This window comes from Herpailurus yagouaroundi, unplaced genomic scaffold (assembly GCF_014898765.1).
Source record: "Herpailurus yagouaroundi ecotype Mexico unplaced genomic scaffold, PumYag 221, whole genome shotgun sequence".
Taxonomy (NCBI): domain Eukaryota; kingdom Metazoa; phylum Chordata; class Mammalia; order Carnivora; family Felidae; genus Herpailurus; species Herpailurus yagouaroundi.
In genome coordinates this window covers 17,778,983-17,799,348 of record NW_024412452.1, presented here as the reverse complement: position 1 = coordinate 17,799,348, position 20,366 = coordinate 17,778,983, and the positions used below count along the sequence as shown (strand labels likewise).

At 37.5% G+C, this 20,366-nt stretch overlaps 1 protein-coding gene across 1 annotated transcript in view; it reads right to left on the bottom strand.

The window, feature by feature from the left end:
- Positions 1 to 1,651: 1,651 nt before the first annotated feature.
- The window catches only part of RAB1A (RAB1A, member RAS oncogene family), a 31,453-nt gene continuing 12,738 nt past the window's right edge, over positions 1,652 to 20,366 (bottom strand). Inside the window, exons 2-6 of the mRNA XM_040458253.1 lie at positions 13,988 to 14,060; positions 9,454 to 9,549; positions 5,559 to 5,654; positions 3,893 to 4,024; positions 1,652 to 3,468 (exon numbers count right to left, since the gene is read on the bottom strand). Of these exons, the coding sequence (XP_040314187.1) occupies positions 3,271 to 3,468; positions 3,893 to 4,024; positions 5,559 to 5,654; positions 9,454 to 9,549; positions 13,988 to 14,060 (595 nt within the window). The 3' untranslated portion in view covers positions 1,652 to 3,270. The remainder of the gene's footprint in view (positions 3,469 to 3,892; positions 4,025 to 5,558; positions 5,655 to 9,453; positions 9,550 to 13,987; positions 14,061 to 20,366) is intronic.

Genomic DNA, 20,366 nt, shown 5'->3' with positions numbered 1-20,366 from the left:
GATATGTCTAATGGCCTTTGTTCTTTTAATTTTTTTTAACGTTTATTTATTTTTGAGAGAAGGACCGAGTATATGTGCACGAGCGGGGGAGGTGCAGAGAGAGAATCCCAAGCAAGCTCCGCACTGTCAGAGCCGGACGTGGGCCTTGATCTCATGAACTGAGCCAAACCAGGTGCCCCTAATGGCCTCTGTTCTTGAATTGATCTATTTTCTCTTCTCTTTGTGGCTATAAATTGGTACGTGCCTTTCTACTGAGTGTTACGGGGTAGCCCTGAGGCGTTAAACCCACTTATTTGCTAGTATATGAGAGACAGTTTCTATTAGGTTCACCAAAAAACCTAAGATGACAACCCTACAGAAACAGACTGGCCAGTGATACAGCAACTGAATGCCGAGTATGCCATTCTGTTCCCATCCAGCCTAATAATTACCAGCTTCACCTGATAGGAATTTTCAGAGTATTTTATTTCGGAATAACCCGTTTCCCAGGAAAGTATTACTTTACTTAGAAATAGGATCCAAGATACTTTTGTTTATCTCCTTTGAAATAAGGTGTGACTGAAGATACTCGGGACCTAGCTATGAATGCCACTGAAGAGTATCAACAGAACCGTTAATTATATCTTTAGCAGTGCTTATAAGCAGTTTAAGACCACCTTGAAGACTCAGGTTGAAATCGTTTCATCCCAGGAAGGTGCTGCCAGCAGCATTTCCATGGGCAAACGTGGCGGGGTCAGACTCGCAGAGAGCCCGGCTGGCCACTGCACCGACTGCAGTTGGTACACATGAGCCTGAAGGACAGCATTAGCTTGCACTGACATAGCCATAGTTACCTGTCATAAACTTTCCTAGTAGTCCCTTTAAATCAGTAGAATTGAAGTCCACGGGGAAGTGGTAGTACTAAGAGCTGGACTGGCGGTTTCGAGCCCTGGGTTCGTGTTGCAGCTCCGTGGCTAGGCTCATCTGCAGATAGGAGACAGTATCAATACAGGGCTGTTTTTCAGCTTAACTGGGGACATAAAGTAGGGTTGACCTAAAAGATGCTGCAGTGGCAGCATGCATGCTAAAGGCAATTTCAGTCGCAAGTCAAAGAACGGGACATTTTGCTCAGGCCAGAATAGCTATCGTTCTGCAAGGACTTCCCAGAGATTGTAACCAATCAGGCTTAGAACACTTCCCTTATTCCCATAGCTGATTCATGGAAGCCACTGACATTAAAATATGACAAGTGGGAATTCCCCTTATTAAATGAACAAATTATTACTTGAAGCGTTTGTACTCGGAGACATCTTGCGGGAAGCCCAGTCTTGACTGCTGTGGGGGAAAGAACACTAGATTTTCAGACCTAAATAAGTATGTAAATATGCTTACATCTTAAAATAAGTTCATGTAATGTTTCTTGCTAGCTCACCAGTAAGCTGACAGTTGGAACAGCTTGCTGTATAAACTGAAGTGCACAGCATCACACTAACGTTTGTATTATTCATCTGTTTTAGGAAATAGCTTCTGAATTCTTTCCCCCTCTATACGGTATCAGTAAGGCAAAAAACAAACTTCCGAAAAAAACACAACTTCACCCACATAACTGTTGGTAACTTGAGGGATTTTTCAGTTGCCTTATGCGAGGATGAATAGATCCAACAAGCACATCTATAATACAAAGTAAACTATGATTTTATTGTGAAATTCTCAGATGGAAAATTAAATTGAATATTCTGTCCATTTCATTTTACAATAATCTTACCACTTATTTTTGTACCATGTATTTCAATTGCCTGTTCAGTGAAAATAAAGAAACCTATCATTTTTGGCTTGTTTTTAGTTAAAACTTTATCACTGGATTAAAGATCCCACCGTAAAATGTGTTGCCAACAGCCACATCCCAAGCGCCTAAGAATGTTTTGGCTGCTATTTCAACCCCAAGGAAACCATCTCTGACTTTACCACCTCAAAATGCCATCGTTAGCAAAAGATTTTTGTTTCCCACAATAAAAACAAACCTTAGGCTCTTTAACAAAATTTTTCACATGTGCAAAATTCCACTGAAATAAATACATTGTTTTCATTTATCATTCCCACCCTGCATTTGTGTTCTTGGTTAATTTTTAGGGATATGATTCCTAAAATGAGGGCAATCAATAGTAAATTTCCTGCTTTCTACTTTAATGCTTTAACTCTCCTCCAACCTAAATTATACAGTTGTGGAGGATAAGATAGTTGACATCTGACTCAGAGCACTGAAGAAACAGTATCAGCACACAACATTAGTCTGATCACTTGCCAGTTAGGAAAAATGTGCTGCTTTTCACCGCTACCGCAGAAGAATTAACAAAAATGTTGATCGATGAAGCCGTTTCAAATGGTTTTTGAGAAGGATCAGAGATAAGAGACTAGATAGCATACATTCTAAACTTGTTTTCCATATAATTTAGTCTCCCTGAACCACTAAGCCTGGTTAAATCCCTATACAGCACAGAAGCCTCCCTAGGTCATTTACTGGATATATTATCTGAAAAGCATATTGGATGCTGCTCTAAGATAGGTCTACAGTGCCCTGGTTGCACACACAAATGGCTGTTTTGAGTATAATGCAAGGCTCTATTTCCCTTTAACCATAAGAATTAAAACAATACTTATCACCATACAGTTTGATATTACTTCCAATAAGTACAATATTTATTAAACATATCTTCAGTTGTTTTGTTACATAGTGTGCAACAAATTACAATATTCTGCAGCCACAAATTATATGCAGAGTATGAAGAAACTATTAATCAGATAGTGTAATCTTTCCGTTTATAACTCTACAAGGAAAAACTAGCAAATCAGATCTTACATATAACATCTCACTAAACTTTATGCATGGAAAGTGACAGACACTGGTTGTGCTGTTTGATACAAAATGGCTGAACTTCATCTTCAGAAGACTAAACCTGACATCTAAACATGCCAATATAAACATCAAAACAAAATATATTCTAACCAACCACGGGAAACAGTCTGGTATCAGGAAAGCAACAAGGATTACACACATTATTTTATAAACCAGCACACAAAGGTTTAAAACAGTTCTGAAAATGAAGTTAGCTGTCTTGAGTCAAGGGAATAAAAAAAAAGTCAGTATTGACCATTTACAATCTCTGACCTTTGTGGAGACGGTAAGAATCTGTTGTAGTGCAGCTACATACAGTACAATTCAGGCAATTTTGTTTTTTTCACTTGGGTTCAGATTGCAAATTCATTGCTGTGAGAGAAGGGCGGAGGCAAATTTTAGCAGCAACCTCCACCTGACTGCTTGACCGGAGTGCTCTGAATTTTAACATTGGACTTCTCTGCACCACCAGCTGTTGCTCCAGGACCCATTCGCTTTTTAATCTCAGCTGCCATCGTCATGAAAGACTGTTCTACATTCGTTGCATTCTTAGCACTGGTTTCCAAAAATGGAATTCCAAGGGAATCTGCAAATTCCTAAGAGAATAGTAAGCTTTAATTAACACAAAGTTTGCTGAATCCGAAAAGACACTACGCGAACTGCCATTATCAGCATATGCTACTGCACGTATTATTTTTTTAAAGTTTTTATTTACTTTGAGAGAAGGCAAGTGTGGCAGGGGCAGACAGAGAGGAGGACAAAGAGAATCCCAAGCAGGTTCTGCGCTATCAGTGCAGAGCCTGACACGGGGCTCAATTTCACAAAACATGAGATCACGACCTGAGCAGAAATCAAGAGTTGGGTGCTTAACCGACTGAGCCACCAGATAGATGCCTCTCCAGTGCATGTATCTTAAAAGCGGTAAATGGTTGTGGCTGTTGTGGGACTCCATACCCATACATAAATAATTCAAACTGAACACCTTCAAATGCAGTTTGAAAAACCAAACTTGAAACATACCTTTGCTGTTGTGTAGTCTACTACTTTCTTTGTGGTCAGATCGCATTTGTTCCCTACCAACAACTTGTTGACGTTTTCACTGGCATAACGGTCTATTTCCTGCAGCCACTGTTTAACATTATTGAAGGACTCCTAAGAAGACAGACATTTTTAAGAATGATCATACAGTCTGGACACAACTGCTCTAAATAAGCACGTAAAAACAGAAGTGTCTTTCCCGGCCTGAGAAGTAGACAAGTCTAGCTACAAAACAGTAACTAAAGTGCTGGGAAGAAAGTGAAGTGATATATTACAATGACTATACATATATGCATAAGACATTAGAATGTGAAAGCTTAAAGGAGGGGAATACAGTTCATCATTAAACTACAGTCAGATCTGTTTTGGAATAAACAACTTAAAAGCACCTACAAAATCTTGTGTTTTGACATTTGATCAAATTTTAGTTTATGAACAAGAGAGCCTACCTAAAGTGTTAATACTAGAGACGTCAAAAGGTATTATTAAATAAATGAGTCCAAGGTAAAGATGCTTGTTTCCTTTCCCACAAACCTATTTAGGGGAAGGAGATTTTCTTATTTAAGTATTTCATGGTAATGACTAGAGACATTTTTAATTAGCACTTCTTTGTTTTCCTGTTGATACTACTCCCCCAATATTTCTAATGGCATGGACTCTCTAAAGTCTATGATTCTAGTTATCTCCTAATTAGCTATGATTTCATAGTTGAGATGAGACTTAACATTTGACGCAAGAAAAACAAATCCTAATTTTCAAAGTTTATTTTTCATACTTTGATAGAAAAAAAAAGACCCTGAAATTTTCTTTTTGATCAAAAGAACAATGATGGCCCTCAGACCACATTATTCACACCTTCTCTACACCCTCCTTCCTACCTTCTTGTAACAGCTAATTTTTACATCCTCATGGTCCTCTTAAAAGAATCGTCCTCTAGCTCATCCTATTTCTAAACCACATCCTGCAGACGCAGAGATCTCTAATCTTGCTTTTGGCAACTCTGAGACGTCTAAATTACTAGCAAATTGCTGCTAAGTAATTAGTAATTGCTAAAACCAAGAACACAGTATACACCAAACAATCCACAGCTCCCTATGAACTCTTGTCAGAATGATCAGTTATTAGTCCATAATAAATATAAGCAGAGTCCCTTGCAAGCAAATGTAAAACCAATTACTAAGTTTTCTATTTGCTAAAGGAAAATACAAAATTTTGGTTGGTCAATTTATTAGTATAACAGAGGGGAGAAAAGTAACAATATACCTGTTGTTCTTTTTTAAAGTACTGCTTTAAAATACGTATTTTGTAATGTTTATTTTATTTTTGAGAGAGGGAAAGAGAGGAGGGGAAGGGGCGACAGAAGATCCAAAGCAGGCTGCACACTGACAGCTGAGAGAGAGCCTGTGGGGCTCGAGCTCATGAACTGTGAGATTATGATCTGAGCTAAAGTCGGACACTCAACCAACCAAGCTACCCAGGTGCCTCTAAAATAAATGTTTTTTATGTGACTCATTTATTTGGGAGTGGACAAAGTATTCTGCCCTATAAATAATACTGATGCCAAATACACGAAGTAAAAGAATCTGGTATTTATCCAATAGTAACCTCCTACTTTGTCACTGTAACACGACTTCCTCCTGGAACTTACCTGATCTGTCACATCATACACAACTATGATGCCATGGGCTCCTCTGTAATAACTGGAGGTGATTGTTCGGAATCTTTCTTGGCCTGCTGTGTCCCACTATTATAAAACAATCAAGAAATCCAAACAGTTCCATTAAATAAGAGGTGGGGGAAAGGGCAGGAAGGAGAACAGTTTTGTTTACGCAGCTTTGGAGATTATCAAGATTTGACATGGGAACGTTAGTTAACCCTCAATGCTCACACTACTAGATTGCATGGTAATTGCCAAATACCTGAAGGTTCAGGATGAAAAGGTTGTGCCAATACTTCAGCTTGTGGTAATGCTCCAGATGAGTTCTTTGAGTCACAGACTATATGTCATTCTCTTGATATTCCTTCCTACAGCCTTAGCACTGTGCAAGGCATTTAGTATGAAGGCGGACAGGTTGACCTGATTAGGAAAGCTAGTAGCCTAACACCTCTTGAACAGTATACTCTCACAAATAAGACAAAATCACTTGTTAGGACATTTTACCTTCATGGAAAAGCACTGAAAGGACCTAATTCAGATAACTACTAGTCACGATAGCACTTTAACCATCTCAGGAAGATACTATCTCAGTCCTGGGAAAAACAATGTAAAGAAGATGATTCTAAATACTTTTAGAAAACTCATTTTAAGAGCCATTTGCCACACTTCAACCATATAGACTCAAACAATGAAAACAAATGCTTATGTGGTTACATTAAGATTCTGGGTTTAAAAGACTAATTGTTAAAAATATCAAGAGGCAAACTCAATGGTTAGATTTTAAAAGCCTTGGTTTTAAGAAAAACAGTAAGTTTGTGTGAATTGCTCCTAGTCAATGACATCTTCTTAAAATATGTGTGTAATCAGAATAGCTACCTACCCCACTAAAAGCACCTGGTAAAAATAACACCTTGACTGATGGGGAAATAGCAAAATGGGAATTGTTACCATTGAAAACAAAAACCAAAAACGGACTTGATGCCTAAAGCAAGTGGAGATTAACATGCAACAGCCTTTAAATTAAGGGAGGGAATTGTAAAGTTTTGGATTATATAGCTCATGAATTATACACTAATCTCCATTAGTGTCTTAAATGGCAAAACTAAAGGTTCAGGAGCACTCAGTGAAATCACTTGCTTTTTTAAAGAGCCAGCCCAAATAGGGCTGTTGAAAACAAGTTACAATTTTGGGGAAATGTGAATACAGCTCGGATATTAAGAGAATATTATGGCAGTAGTGTCAATTTTGTTAGATGTGAAAGTGGTGAAAACAGTAAAACAGAGATGCATACTCAAGTATTTTTGGAGTAAAATATGTCTGTAATTTACTTTAGCATGCTCCAGTAATAAAAAGAAAAAAAAAAAAAAAAGATGTTAAAACTGTTAATCTAAGGCAAACCAAAAAAAGTCACCACAGCTTCATTACCTTTTTTGTCCGAAGTACTAAGCTGGAGCGTGCAGAAGACTATTTAGATATGCTGTGCAAGTAAGGAGCCTCAAAGTCTTTCAAGATATCCATGGAGAAACAAGAACTTTGGAGTCACACCAACCTGACTTCCAATCTAGGTTCCTGGTTATTTAACACTAGGGAGAGTCACTTAACAGTTTCCTCATCTACAGATCACCTTATAGAACTGCTAAAAGGTTTAAATGAACTGATGTGTATAAACTGCCTAGCCTGACTATAGAAGCTGCTCAACAAGATCTTAGCTCCCTTTTCCACCAGCCCTTTCACTAACATAGCAAAGTTAGGCAAGAAAAGGAAGCAATTGTTTCTGAATAAATGCTAACAAATAACTGTGACTGTCGAAGCAATGACGTCCAAAGAGTAAAATTTCTGCTCTCCTTGCCACTCTGAAAACTCCTGAGTTTTCATCCTAACAGTACCTACCATCCTCTCTAATTGATCACCCTTAGTATATAATTCTCATAACCCCTCATAATCACAGGGTAACTGATTTTTCCATATTTGTCTCTCCCACTGAAATGGAATCTCCTCCTATGGAACTCTGTTTCCTTCATCTCTATAACTTCGTATCTATTTTTGAATGGATTAATTATGAGGAAAGGGCATGAGTCCTGAAGTGCAGGAGAGGGGGAAAAAAATTCAGAGTCCAAATCAAAAGAAAACTTAGCCCATGTAGCCCACACTGGCTAGACTCTTATCTCATATTTGATTTAAGGAATCATACCTTAATAAAAGGCACTTCTATCATGCAAGAGTGATCCAAATTGTGAAAGGTTCTGGAAGCATGCTTCCAGAAAGGAATGACTGACTTCAGAGGTAGAAGGTTGTGATAAGACCAATCTAAAGAGCGCAGGTTGCCAACAGAAAACAAATTAATCATGTTTAGGCAGCTCCAAAAGGCAGAGGAGTAAGAGAAATTAAAGGAAACTGGCTTTAGCTCAACATAAAGAAACAATCAGAAGTTATTTATAAACAGAACTAGCTGCTTCCCAGAAGTGTTCAAAAAAAAAGGACACCAGATAGCAAAAGGAAATTCCTACTGAAGATGAAAGGAAGACTGAATGACCTGTAAGATGCCTTCTAGCCCAGTAAAGTCATAATAAATGAATGTTTCACAAATAGACATTCAAAGCTTACCGAGACCAGTGATCACACATGACATAATCATTTCACACCAGTAATTAGATTAGAGGCTTGAGTACTTCTTTTTTGAAACAGTCTTTGTGCTACCAAGTATAAAGTTGGCACTCCACATACAATGGGAAAAATCAATATAGAAGGTAATCTGTTCACTGGTGGAAAGTATTTAAAGCTATTGCTATCAAAGGCAGATAAGAAAAGGGAGCGACTAAAAAAACAAGAAGGAATCAAACATCCATTTATTTGGGTATGTCACATCACCAGTAACATTTACATAATGCCCAGAAGTTTACAAAGGCCTTTCGCACACATTATTGTATCCACATACACAGAGCTACTGGGTCTGGTTCTCACCAACTACCTTACGAGTTAGTAAATCAAGTATCATCATGGTCATAGAAGAGGGAAGTCCCAGGAAAAAGGTTGAAGTGAGTTAAATACACGACTGACTAGTGAATACCGGAACGAAGACAATAAATCCAAGTTTTCTTTCTGGCTCCAAATCCAGAAAAGCAGCAGTCACTGGTTTTCTACACCAACACCAAAAGATACTCAGAAATTAATGTTTTTAAAGACCACTGATGTGTACACTGGCAGTACCCAGACCCATACAAAGCCGATATAACTGAACTACCACAACTGCCTACTTTTAATTCGGGGTTGGGGATGGAAGGATGGATGAGCGGACTAGGATGCCACAAGGGCACCAAATACTGAAAGAAGGGAGCAATGAGTCACTCGGTTCTGCCAGTAACTGTGGGCAAGTCATTAAATCTCTTGGCGTTAATTTTCTGAGCTATGAAACATGTTAGAAAAGCTAAGTTCCTTTCCAATAAAATTGTTTCTACAGAGTTGGTACATATAAACTAATAAATACAAAAGAACTAAATAAAACTCCTCATCTAAGCCACATACGAAGACCCTCTCCTACGTTTCTTTTAATGTTCCACAGTATTCAGCACGGTAAGGCATCAGAAAATACTCAAACTACTTTCACTATTAGGACAAGGTAAACTTCAACTTAGACCCCCCTTCCTCCCGCCCCCCGATAAAAACACAAGAAAAAGAACTAGGACCAAGTCTGACTTAAAACGTATTTCTCTGCTTTATGAACAGAAAATTCAATTAGGAAGGTAATCTTAGAGAAAACGTTTTTAACCTAAACAATTCTGATACTCCCACTCTACCATAGGTACATGAGATTCTGAAGATCATAACAAATACATTCTAAATTTACCAAAATAATTTCCAAAACAATTCTAGTCTAAAAATGACTTACTATTTGAAGCTTGATTGTTTTCCCATCTAACTCTATAGTTCTTATTTTGAAATCCACACCAATTGTGCTGATGTAGCTTTCTGTATATGTATCATCCTAAAGGGAAAAAAAGTTAATAAAATTAATGTTCAATAAAGTAAATAAGAAAATACAATTTCAACTTTTATCTATAAAGTTGATAAAGTTTATAAAGCATAACATGTTGAGAACAGCTACTCCATCCCAATACTCAGTTTGCGTTCTGATTACAACGCACTATTTAATAGTTTCTTAAGATTTTCTTAACAGCTGTTCTTTAATTTTATCAAACATCTGTTTGCAAATTCTTTACATACATCATATAGAAAAAGGTTTCATATTTTTAATGATTACAAGTGATGTTTCTAATTGTTAATCAGCAGAACACTCATTCCCCTCCGTGACCCTCCATCCAATATATTCGCCACAAAGGAAGGAGGTCCTTCTCTTCTTCCATTTTTGTAGAAGTCAATTTTATTTCCTAGTTATGACTTTTAAAAGCTTGTGCAACCATCACCACTATTTAATTGCGGAACATTTTTATCACCCCAAGAGGAAACCCTGTCCCAGTAGCAGTCACTCTTCATTTCCTCCTCTCCCCCAGACCCCAGAAACCACTACTAATCCACTTTATGTCCCTGTGGCTTTGTGTATTCTGGACATTCATGTGAGTGGAATCATGTATATGTGGCTTTTTATGTCTAGCTTCCTTCACTCAGGATAAAGTTTTCAAGGTTCATTCATGTTACAGCATGTACCAGTACTTTATTCCTTTCTATGGCTGAGTATAGTTCATTGTATGGATATAAGCCATTTTGTCATCCATCGATCAGTTGATGGACATTTGGGTTGTTTCCACATTTTGGCTATTACGAATAATGTTGCTTTATGAACACCTATGCACAAGTTTTTGCATGAACAATGTTTAACTCAATAAACTTTTAAAATTATACCTATTTTTCTCAAGTATCTGCCATGACATTTTATTTAGAATGGAAACAAAACTTTTTTTTTCTCTTTAACTGAAAATGTTTGTGAAAAGATATGTGAAAGGAGAGATCAAGCTATCACCACCTAAACTCACCGAATAATCTTAGCAAGCACAAGGTAACTCCTATGAAGTATTCTGCCAACAAAGATGGGCCTAAATCTATTAAGAGCAGCCCTGTCAAACAGAACTTTCTTTGATGATGGATAGGTTCTACAAACTGCTAGTCAATACAGTTACCACTAAGCTAATGGAGAACAAGGAACTGAATTGTAAATTTTATGCATATTTAATTAATTTAAATTCAAGTGACTACATGGGGCTCATAGCTACCATAAAAACAGCATGGTTCTGGGGCTTCCAATTACTGTAACAAGAAGGATAAAGGAACAAGTTTTAAGACACCACAAAAAAGCAAAGTGACAAATCTAAAATGTTGGAAAATCTATGTGACAACTACCCAGGTTCTGCAAAAAGTAAAAGACATAAATAGAAAAGGAGGTTGGAACAACTTAGATGAAGCAGCAAACAACCAAATGGAATGTATAGAACATGCTTGAATCCTGATTCAAACCAACTGTGACACCACATTTCTGAGACAATCTGGGATATTTATTCATTTTGTAAGCTCACAATGGCACTGTTACTTTATAAAATGTCCAGTTTTTCTTTAAGATTTTATTTTTAAGTAATTTCCACACCCAGTGTGGGGCTCCAACTCACAACCCCGAGATCAAGAGTTGCATGCTCCACCAAGCTGAGCCAGCCAGGTGCCCCGCAAAATGTCCAGTTTTTAGACATGCACGGTTTGTGAGATCAAGCCCTACATCAGGCTCACACTGACAATATGGAGCCTCCTTGGGATTCTCTCTTCCCTCTCTCTGTCCCTCCCCAGCTCGTGCACACTCTCTCAAAATGAACAAACGTTTTAAAAATCTTATTTGTTTTTAATTGATTGTCTAATAAATATCAGATACTACAGAAAGTGGACAGAGAACAAAATGAGCGCAATGAACATTCACTTAGCACTCCTACATGATAGATGCTTTGTTGGAAATACTTACGAATGCTTTGTTAGAATTCTTATAAATCCCTACATGTGCCTTATTTGCATGCCTCTGAGCCACTGCACATGTTCTTCCTTCTGTCCAAATTTTCAACATCTCTCTCTGCATACCTCCTAATCCCCAGTCCCTGGGTTACAATTTTTATTCATTCTTCAATTCTGAGCTCAGGCAATACTGACTGTCCAAACATTCCTCAACTTCCTTTGCCAATTCTTAGAGTTTCTTCCCTCTGTGCTCCCATAGCTTATTATACATTTTTTTTTTTTTTAAGTTTATTTGGAGAGTGAGCGAGTGTGCAAGAGCAGGGGAGGGCCAGAGAGAGAATCCCAAGCAGGCTCCGCACTGTCAGTGCAGAGTCCAATGCAGGGCTCAAACTCACAAACTGCAGAGACCATGACCTGAGCCGAAATCAACAATCAGATACTTAACCAACTGAGCCGCCCAGGTGTCCCTGTACATTTCTTTATTATACGTTTTGCAGCTCATCTCTATTCTAGGGGCCCAGGAATCAGTATTCTCTTAAATGCTTAAATGCTACCATGTAGGTGGGTAGTACTGAAACCTGTGGCTTAGATCAACAGGCATCCCAGAGAGGATTTTCTTTGAAACAGACACCTCAGGCTATAACCATTTTCATCAAGAGATGCCAGATTCTTCCCCACATACCCAGGATTACTGATTTACTATTATGGATGATTCCTGATTTTAATATTTGCCAATTTAATAAAAAGTACTACCTAATTTTAAAGTCTTTAACTACAAATAAAATTGAACTTTTGTCAATTTTTATTTCTTCTTTTGTGAACTGCTCACTCATGTTATTTGCCCATATTCCCATTATGACAAATACCCTTTTCATACTAATATGTACATCTGCTTTATATATTGAGAATATCCCCTCCTCATGTATATTTTTTTGCTAGTATCACTGGTTTTTTAACACTTTTAAGTGCTTGACATTAATTTTAATGCAATCAAATTAATAATCTTTTCTTTCCTGATTTGTTTCCATATTAGGAAATATTTTCACACAAGATAAAGAGCCACCTATATTCTATTCTAGTAGTTCCTTAGAATAAAACATAGGTGGCTCTTTAGCTTGGTTCCTTGGTTTCATTAACTGTTTTATATGTATACACATATACATATACATATATACATATATATATATAACATATATTTTAAGTGGTATTAATACTGTCAATCAGAAAAGTCAAGTATGACATGCTGTCAAGTTCACAGTGAATTTCAAGTTTTCTAAATTTCTAATTTTCCCCTGAAAGCTTAAATTTCATTACATACAGCAAATGCTATCAGTTATTTTCCTTGAAATGACAGTCTCAGTACATTGGAGAAAATGTCTGCCCAATACCACCAAATTCTACATAACTACAGTTTGTCAGCTGTTCTTTCAAGTAAGAAACAAGTAAAAAGAAAAAGAAAAAAGGAGCTAGTTCAGCTCACAACTCAAACAACTATACAAGTGTTTTTATTTTCCTCAAGACAACCAACATACTTCAGTCTGCAGTTCAAGTGCTTTGTATGTTCTCCTCATTTTTTCACACAGAATATTTAAAAAAGAATACTCAAGGACCAAGACTTTTAAAAATTAATCATTTTCACTGTTTTCATCAAAGACACTCTTAAGTGAAAATCACCCCCTGACCCCCCTGCCGCCATCCCATGAGTAAATACAAATAAATACTTTGACTAGAGTACAGTTTGGCACTTAGCACTGCATTGATGTGGTGCTAAGGCACCAGAGGTTTTACCCACCACTGCATTTGCATCATCAGAGCAAATGTCAACACGGTGAAAAAGGCAAATGTCTTTTGTCTTAATACTAAGTAAATACTTAGTTAGTAAATACTAATGGCTTAGTATTATTAGGATAAAAGTTTTAATCTCATGGACCCTCTGAGAAAGTCTTGATGATCCCCAGGGGTCTTTGGACCATACTCTGAGAACCAATGACCTAGACAGTGAGAAGGAAAACATGCTAAATTTGAAGGCAGTTGATAAAGACTATGGAAGACTGTGGATTCTACTGTAGGTTCAAAGTTACATATCTGTTTGTGAAGTGCAGCATACAGACTATGCCATTGTCAAAAAAAAGAAAAAAGAAAAAAAAAAAAAGTGTACCAGGCCCTGCTCTTTCTTTTTTTATCCTACTAAAATTTTACTTGAAGATTCATTTTTCATCAAGTCACTTAAACACAAGCCAACTATTTGAACTCTACCAACAGCGTTAGACATTCTAACTTTATAATCACACTTTGCTGAATTTCTTTTAAAATCAAGAGCTTAAGAGTCCAACATATCACTGGGAATGTATACTTGGAGACTTTCAAATATATAAATTCAGGAAGAACTACTTTATTCTGAATAAAATTGTTTAATCCTTTGACTACCTAGAAAACACAGCATAAACTTCTTTAAAGGCATTTCAATTTCAACTTACTGCAAACCTAAGGAGGAGGCAAGACTTTCCAACCCCAGAGTCGCCAATCAGAAGTAACTTGAATAAATAATCACTGCAAAAAAAAAAAAAGAAAATCACATTAATAAAATGCATACCGCACTGTAGGCTCTACAACCAAAATATAAGCCAAGAATAATAGCTCACTTGAGGACTCCTGAAAAGCCCGTAAATGGCTTCAGAAGCCAAAACTGCAACCAAAAGCAAAAACCCTTTTCATGAATCACTGAATAGGACACAATTCTATAAAAGTAAGACAGGCAATGCCACCCGTGATCTCTATCAGTGAACTTCTACTTCCAAGGAAAGAATGAAAGGAAATATAATTTCCTTTATTTATGAAACATAAATCTCTCCTTCAAATTTCAAGATCAGATTATTTCATAGCAATCCTCCAACGAAGGGGCTTTTATGTTCCTTTCCTAACATCCACCTGGAATTCTACCCTTAAAAAAAAAAAAAAGAATCATTAACTTCTGAAACCTGTATTAAAAATATTTTAGACTAGAGACACCTGGGTGGCTCAACTGGTTAGGCATCTGACTCCTGGTTTTGGCTCAGACCATGATCTCATGGTTTGTGAGTTCGAGCCCCACTTCAGGCTCTGCACTATCAGTGCTTGGGAGTCTCCCTCTCCGTCTCTCTGCCCCTCCCCTGTTCTCTCTCAAAATAAATAAATAAACTTTAAAAAAAATAAAAATATTTTAGACAAGATTGGTAAAATCAAACGCTGCTTATGTCAACACACTTTACCAACATTCTAAGTTTGATATTTAAAGCATTCTTCAGAAAATGCTGAAAGCTAGGTTCTATTTATGTACATGAAACTGCCAGGACTAACTAAAAAACCAGCCCCAGGGATTCCTTCACGGAGCAGGATTCCTTCCTGGACCAGATGGCCTCCATACTGCCCAGTCCCTCATACCTCCTTTCTAACTCGGACTACTTCTGTGTTAAGAATTTCAAAAAAAAAAAATCCAGAATTTGTAGATTTTTTTAAAGAAAATCTATTCATAATTTTCAGTTTTGTCCTTTGTGATTTTAAAAGATGATACTTGCAAAGGGAAACAAAAGCAAAAATGAACTATTGGGACCTCATCAAAATAAAACCTTCTGCACAGCGAAGGAAACAATCAGCAAAACTAAAAGGCAACCGACAGAATGGGAAGATATTTGCAAACGGTATCAGATAAAGGGTCAGTATCCAAAATCTATAAAGAACTTCTCAAACTCAACACCCAAAAAGCAAATAATCCAGTGAAGAAATGGGCAAGAGACATGAATAGACACTTCTCCAAAGAAGACATCCAGATGGCCAACTGACACATGAAAAACTGCTCAACATCACTCATCATCAGGGAAATACAAATCAAAAACACAATGAGTTACCACCTCACACCTGTCAGAATGGCTAACATTAACAACTCAGGCAACAACAGATGTTGGTGAGGATGTGGAGAAAGAGGATCTCTTTTGCACTGCTGGTGGCAATGCAAACTGGTGCGGCCACTCTGGAAAACAGTATGGAGGGTCCTCAAAAAATTAAAAATAGAACTACCCTATGACCCAGCAATTGCACTACTAGGTATTTATCCAAAAGATACAGAAGTGCTGTTTCGAAGGGGCACACACACCCCAATGTTTATAGCAGCACTATCAACAATAGCCAAAGTATGGAAAGATCCCAAATGTCCATCGATGGATGAATGGATAAAGAAGAGGTGGTGTATGTATGGTGGTAGGTATATATATACATACACAATGGAGTATTACTCGGCAATCAATAAGAATGAAATCTTGCCATTTGCAACTACGTGGATGGAACTAGAGGATATTATGCTAAGCGAAATCAGTCAGTCAAAGAAAGACAAACATCATATGACTGCACTCATTTGAGGACTTTAAGAAACAAAACAGATGAACACAAGGGAAGCAAAAATAATATAAAAACAGGGAAGGGGACAAAACATAAGAGACTCTTAAATATGGAGAACAAATGGTTACTGGAAGGGTTGTTGGAGGGGGGATGGGCTAAACGGGTAAGGGGCATTAAGAAATCTACTCCTGAAATCATTGTCGCACTATATGCTAACATGGATGTAAATTTAAAAAATAAAATTTTCAAAAATGATACACTTAAAGCGAAACCCAAATATCACAATTTAAATTTAGATTGCAATTATTTAAATGTAAGCAATATGTAAAACGTTCAGAAGTGATTATCTCTGTAGATATCCATCAACTGCTACTTAGGTTTACACAGTGATTATGTATTACCTAAAATGTTTTTCTAGTTTTACCAAGTTATCATAGTACACTTATTGTCCCTAATTATATCTGAAAAAAAAAATTTAAAAAAATCCAAAGTGCCCTACTCAGAAACAAAATAAAAATCATAGAAGGAAACAAGAAGCTCTTAAGTCATAAAGGGGATTTAAGCACAGGATGAACTAATAAATAATTAACATCCTTTCCAGTTTGAGATCCTAAAGAAAAAAGGAGGGGAAGGGAATAATGACTGTAAAATTTACCCATAATAAATAATACTGAACTGACGTTAGTACTACTGACATCCTGCTTAGACCAAATAAATTTTTTTTTAATTTTATTATTTATTTTTAGAGAGAGAGAGACAGAGCATGCGCACATACGTGCACAAGCAGGGGACGGGCAGAGAGAGAGAGAGAGAGAGAGAGAGGGAATCACAAGCAGGCTCCGCACAGCCAATGCAGAGCCCAACATGGGACTCAAAACCTGAAACTGCAAGATCATGACCTGAGCTGAAATCAAGAGTCAGATGCTTAACTGACTGAGCCACCCAGGCGCCCAAGACCAAATAAATTCTTAAGAATGATGAACATTAGCAATGAGTACATGTTAACAATTTACATTGCAGTTAGCAAGAATAATCACACCACTGATACTACTTTACTTAGCTTTTAACAGAAATTTAGACACAACAAATGCCCTGAAATCACCAATCTCCCAGAGCACAGTGCCAGGCATCCAGTGAACACTCAACTAACACCCCCTGAATCAGCTGTATTGGACCCTGTTACAATAAAAGACAGCACTGGGCCACAAATGTTGCCTGAATACTGTTCATTACCTTAAAGATCAACTTTCTCTATTTCAGCATAAACATAAAGCTGGAAAAAAACAAGAATGCTTCCTAAGTGTGTTACAAATTACATTATGGTTAAAAGAAATTAACAGTTAATTTTCTAAAAATCAACTTTTTCAATTATCACATTCTTTTTAACTTTTACAGTGTTATTTTAAAACAGTTAATTTGGGGCGCCTGGGTGGCGCAGTCGGTTAAGCGTCCGACTTCAGCCAGGTCACGATCTCGCGGTCCGTGAGTTCGAGCCCCGCGTCGGGCTCTGGGCTGATGGCTCGGAGCCTGGAGCCTGTTTCCGATTCTGTGTCTCCCTCTCTCTCTGCCCCTCACCCGTTCATGCTCTGTCTCTCTCTGTCCGAAAAATAAATAAACATTGAAAAAAAAATTTAAAACAGTTAATTTATGAGTTTCTGATAATTTACAGTTCACAGCTATTATAAATAATATGAACAGTTGAGCACTCTTCTCTGCAATGAGCTAATCACTGGAAAAAGTAAAAACTTTTTCCAGTTTTACTAACATGACAAGAGACTTGGAGGAGAATGGCAAACAAAATCAAACTCACAAACTTCTTCCTCTTACTGAATACACATACCTGGAGAGTGTGATCAATAGCACATTACTTGCATTGGAACATTTAAAATTACCTACTACTGTAGTAGCTTATTTCTAAATTATTAATATACCAAATGTTCAAGAGAATTCAGAGATTCGAGACTGCTTAAAGATATGTCTCTAACTATAATTTACAAAACAGAACACAGTAAAAATGCTGACAGAAACACAAAAATCTGTAATTAGAAAGCACGAGGTGACAATTCTGGTATAGAGTCAAGAACAGTTTAGCAAATGTGTTTTCATTTATTCCCCAAGAATTTGGATTTTCAGTTTACAATATAATTTTGACCAGAGTGCAAAAAAAATAGATTATTCTAGTTCAGAAATCTATAGAGTTACAAAATCACCACATTCTTCTAAATTAGATTTTCTAATTTCAGTTCAGGTCATGACCTCATGGTCCTGAGATCAAGTCCCTGGTTCCTGGTTGGCTCCATATTGGGCATGAGACCCTGCTTAAGATTCTCTCTCTCCCTTTGCCCCTCCCCTGCTCACTCACTCTCTCTCTCTCAAAAAAAAGAAAATCCATTTCCTTAATTGCCTTCATTTCACAGACATACCTGTGAGTATGAAGATAAACTAACTTACTCATCTGTATATCCAAAAATCTGGCATTGTACCTTTTACAAAGCATGTGCTAAGAGACCAGAGAACATTTTAAATTTGCATTTTTAATCAGGTCTCTTTTGTTGTGAGACACAACTAAAGAAGATCTATGGCCATCCTTGATTAACATTTTGGCAAAATCCTAGGGGTAAAAAATGGATGGGGACACGGCATGTTAAAAGGACACAGGAACCAACAGAAAGTTCCCTCACTGGCCAAGGAAGAATAACCTGAACCACAAAATAAACCATGTATTGGGTTATAGGCCAATGAATAAAATAAACAGCCATGAGTTCATACTGGTATCAATTATTAAATAAATAACTGGGAGATCAATCTTCCTTATAGGAGTCCAAATAATACATGTAGAAGGAATAAGAGAAGTAGAAAATCATCAATAGATCACCACAGTAATAACTGCTGCAGGCAAAATCCAACAATGACTTCTAAAATTTGCGGGTGAAACTTTAAGGAGAAACAGGATATATACATGGCCTCAAAGTATGTCCCCTCAAATATTTATTACTGTGGTGGCTTTAACTTTGCCCACAAATTCTTCGAATACTCCTCCATCTAGAAGATGGACTTAATTCCCTTCTGTTGAGTGTGCGCTCTTAAAGACTGCTTTCTAAGAGTATGGAAAGGGAAATATAGTAACTTCACAATGGAGGAACCAGACAGACACCACCTTAACTGATTAAGGTGAGTAACATCAGTAAGAAGTCACGCTGATTTCATGTACCTTCTGATACAATGTGATGAGTAGAGTGCTCCGCCTCTAAGGTATCTTCTCAAAGTCCATAACCCCAGTTTAATCATGAGAAAACATCAGACAAATTAAAATTGAAGGACATTCTACAAAATATCTAATAGCACTCTTCGAAAGTGTGAAGATCATGAAAAACAGAAGACTGAGAAAAACACAGACTGAAGAAGGCTAACATGTATAACAGGTAATTCCAACATGGTATCCTGGACTGGATTCTATAATAGAAAATGGACATTAAGAGAAAAACTAGAGAAACTACAATAAAAGTCTGTAGTTTAGTTAATAATGTACCAATGTTAATTTCTTTTTTTTTTTATAATTTTTTTTAACGTTTATTTATTTTTGAGACAGAGAGAGACAGAGCATGAATGGGGGAGGGTCAGAGAGAGAGGGAGACACAGAATCCAAAGCAGGCTCCAGCCTCTGAGCTGTTGGCTCCAGGCTCTGAGCTGTTAGCAGGGCTCAAACTCATGGACCGTGAGATCATGACCTGAGCCAAAGTCAGAAGCTCAACCGACTGGTCCACCCAGGCGCCCCTAATGTTAATTTCTTAATTTTGATAAATGTACTTTGGTATGCAAGATGTTAATATTAGGGGAGGCTAAGTGAAGGATATACAGGAATTCTCTGTACTATTCTTACAACTCTTCTATAAATATATTTCAAAACAAAAAGATTTTTAAAAAACCACAAAGTAGGGGCGCTTGGATGGCTCAGTTGGTTAAGCGTCCGGCTTCAGCTCAGGTTATGATCTCAGTTTGTGAGTTCAAGGCCCACACTGGGCTCTGCTGTCAGCACAAAGCCCACCTCAGATACTCCGTCTCCCCTCTCTGCCCCTCCTCTGTGCGTGCTCTCTTTCTCTCTCTCTCTCTCTCTCTCAAAAATAAACATTAAAAAATAACGTAATAAAAAAATAAAAACAGGATAAATACAAAGATGGAAGGAGTAAAATATTTTTTGAAAAAACACTAAGTGTGAGGACATTAGTGAAATGGGCACAGAATAACAATCTCTTTGAAAAGCTATCTCCTGGGGCGCCTGGGTGGCGCAGTCGGTTAAGCGTCCGACTTCAGCCAGGTCACGATCTCGCGGTCCGGGAGTTCGAGCCCCGCGTCGGGCTCTGCGCTGATGGCTCGGAGCCTGGAGCCTGTTTCCGATTCTGTGTCTCCCTCTCTCTCTGCCCCTCCCCCGTTCATGCTCTGTCTCTCTCTGTCCCAAAAATAAATAAAAAACGTTGAAAAAAATTA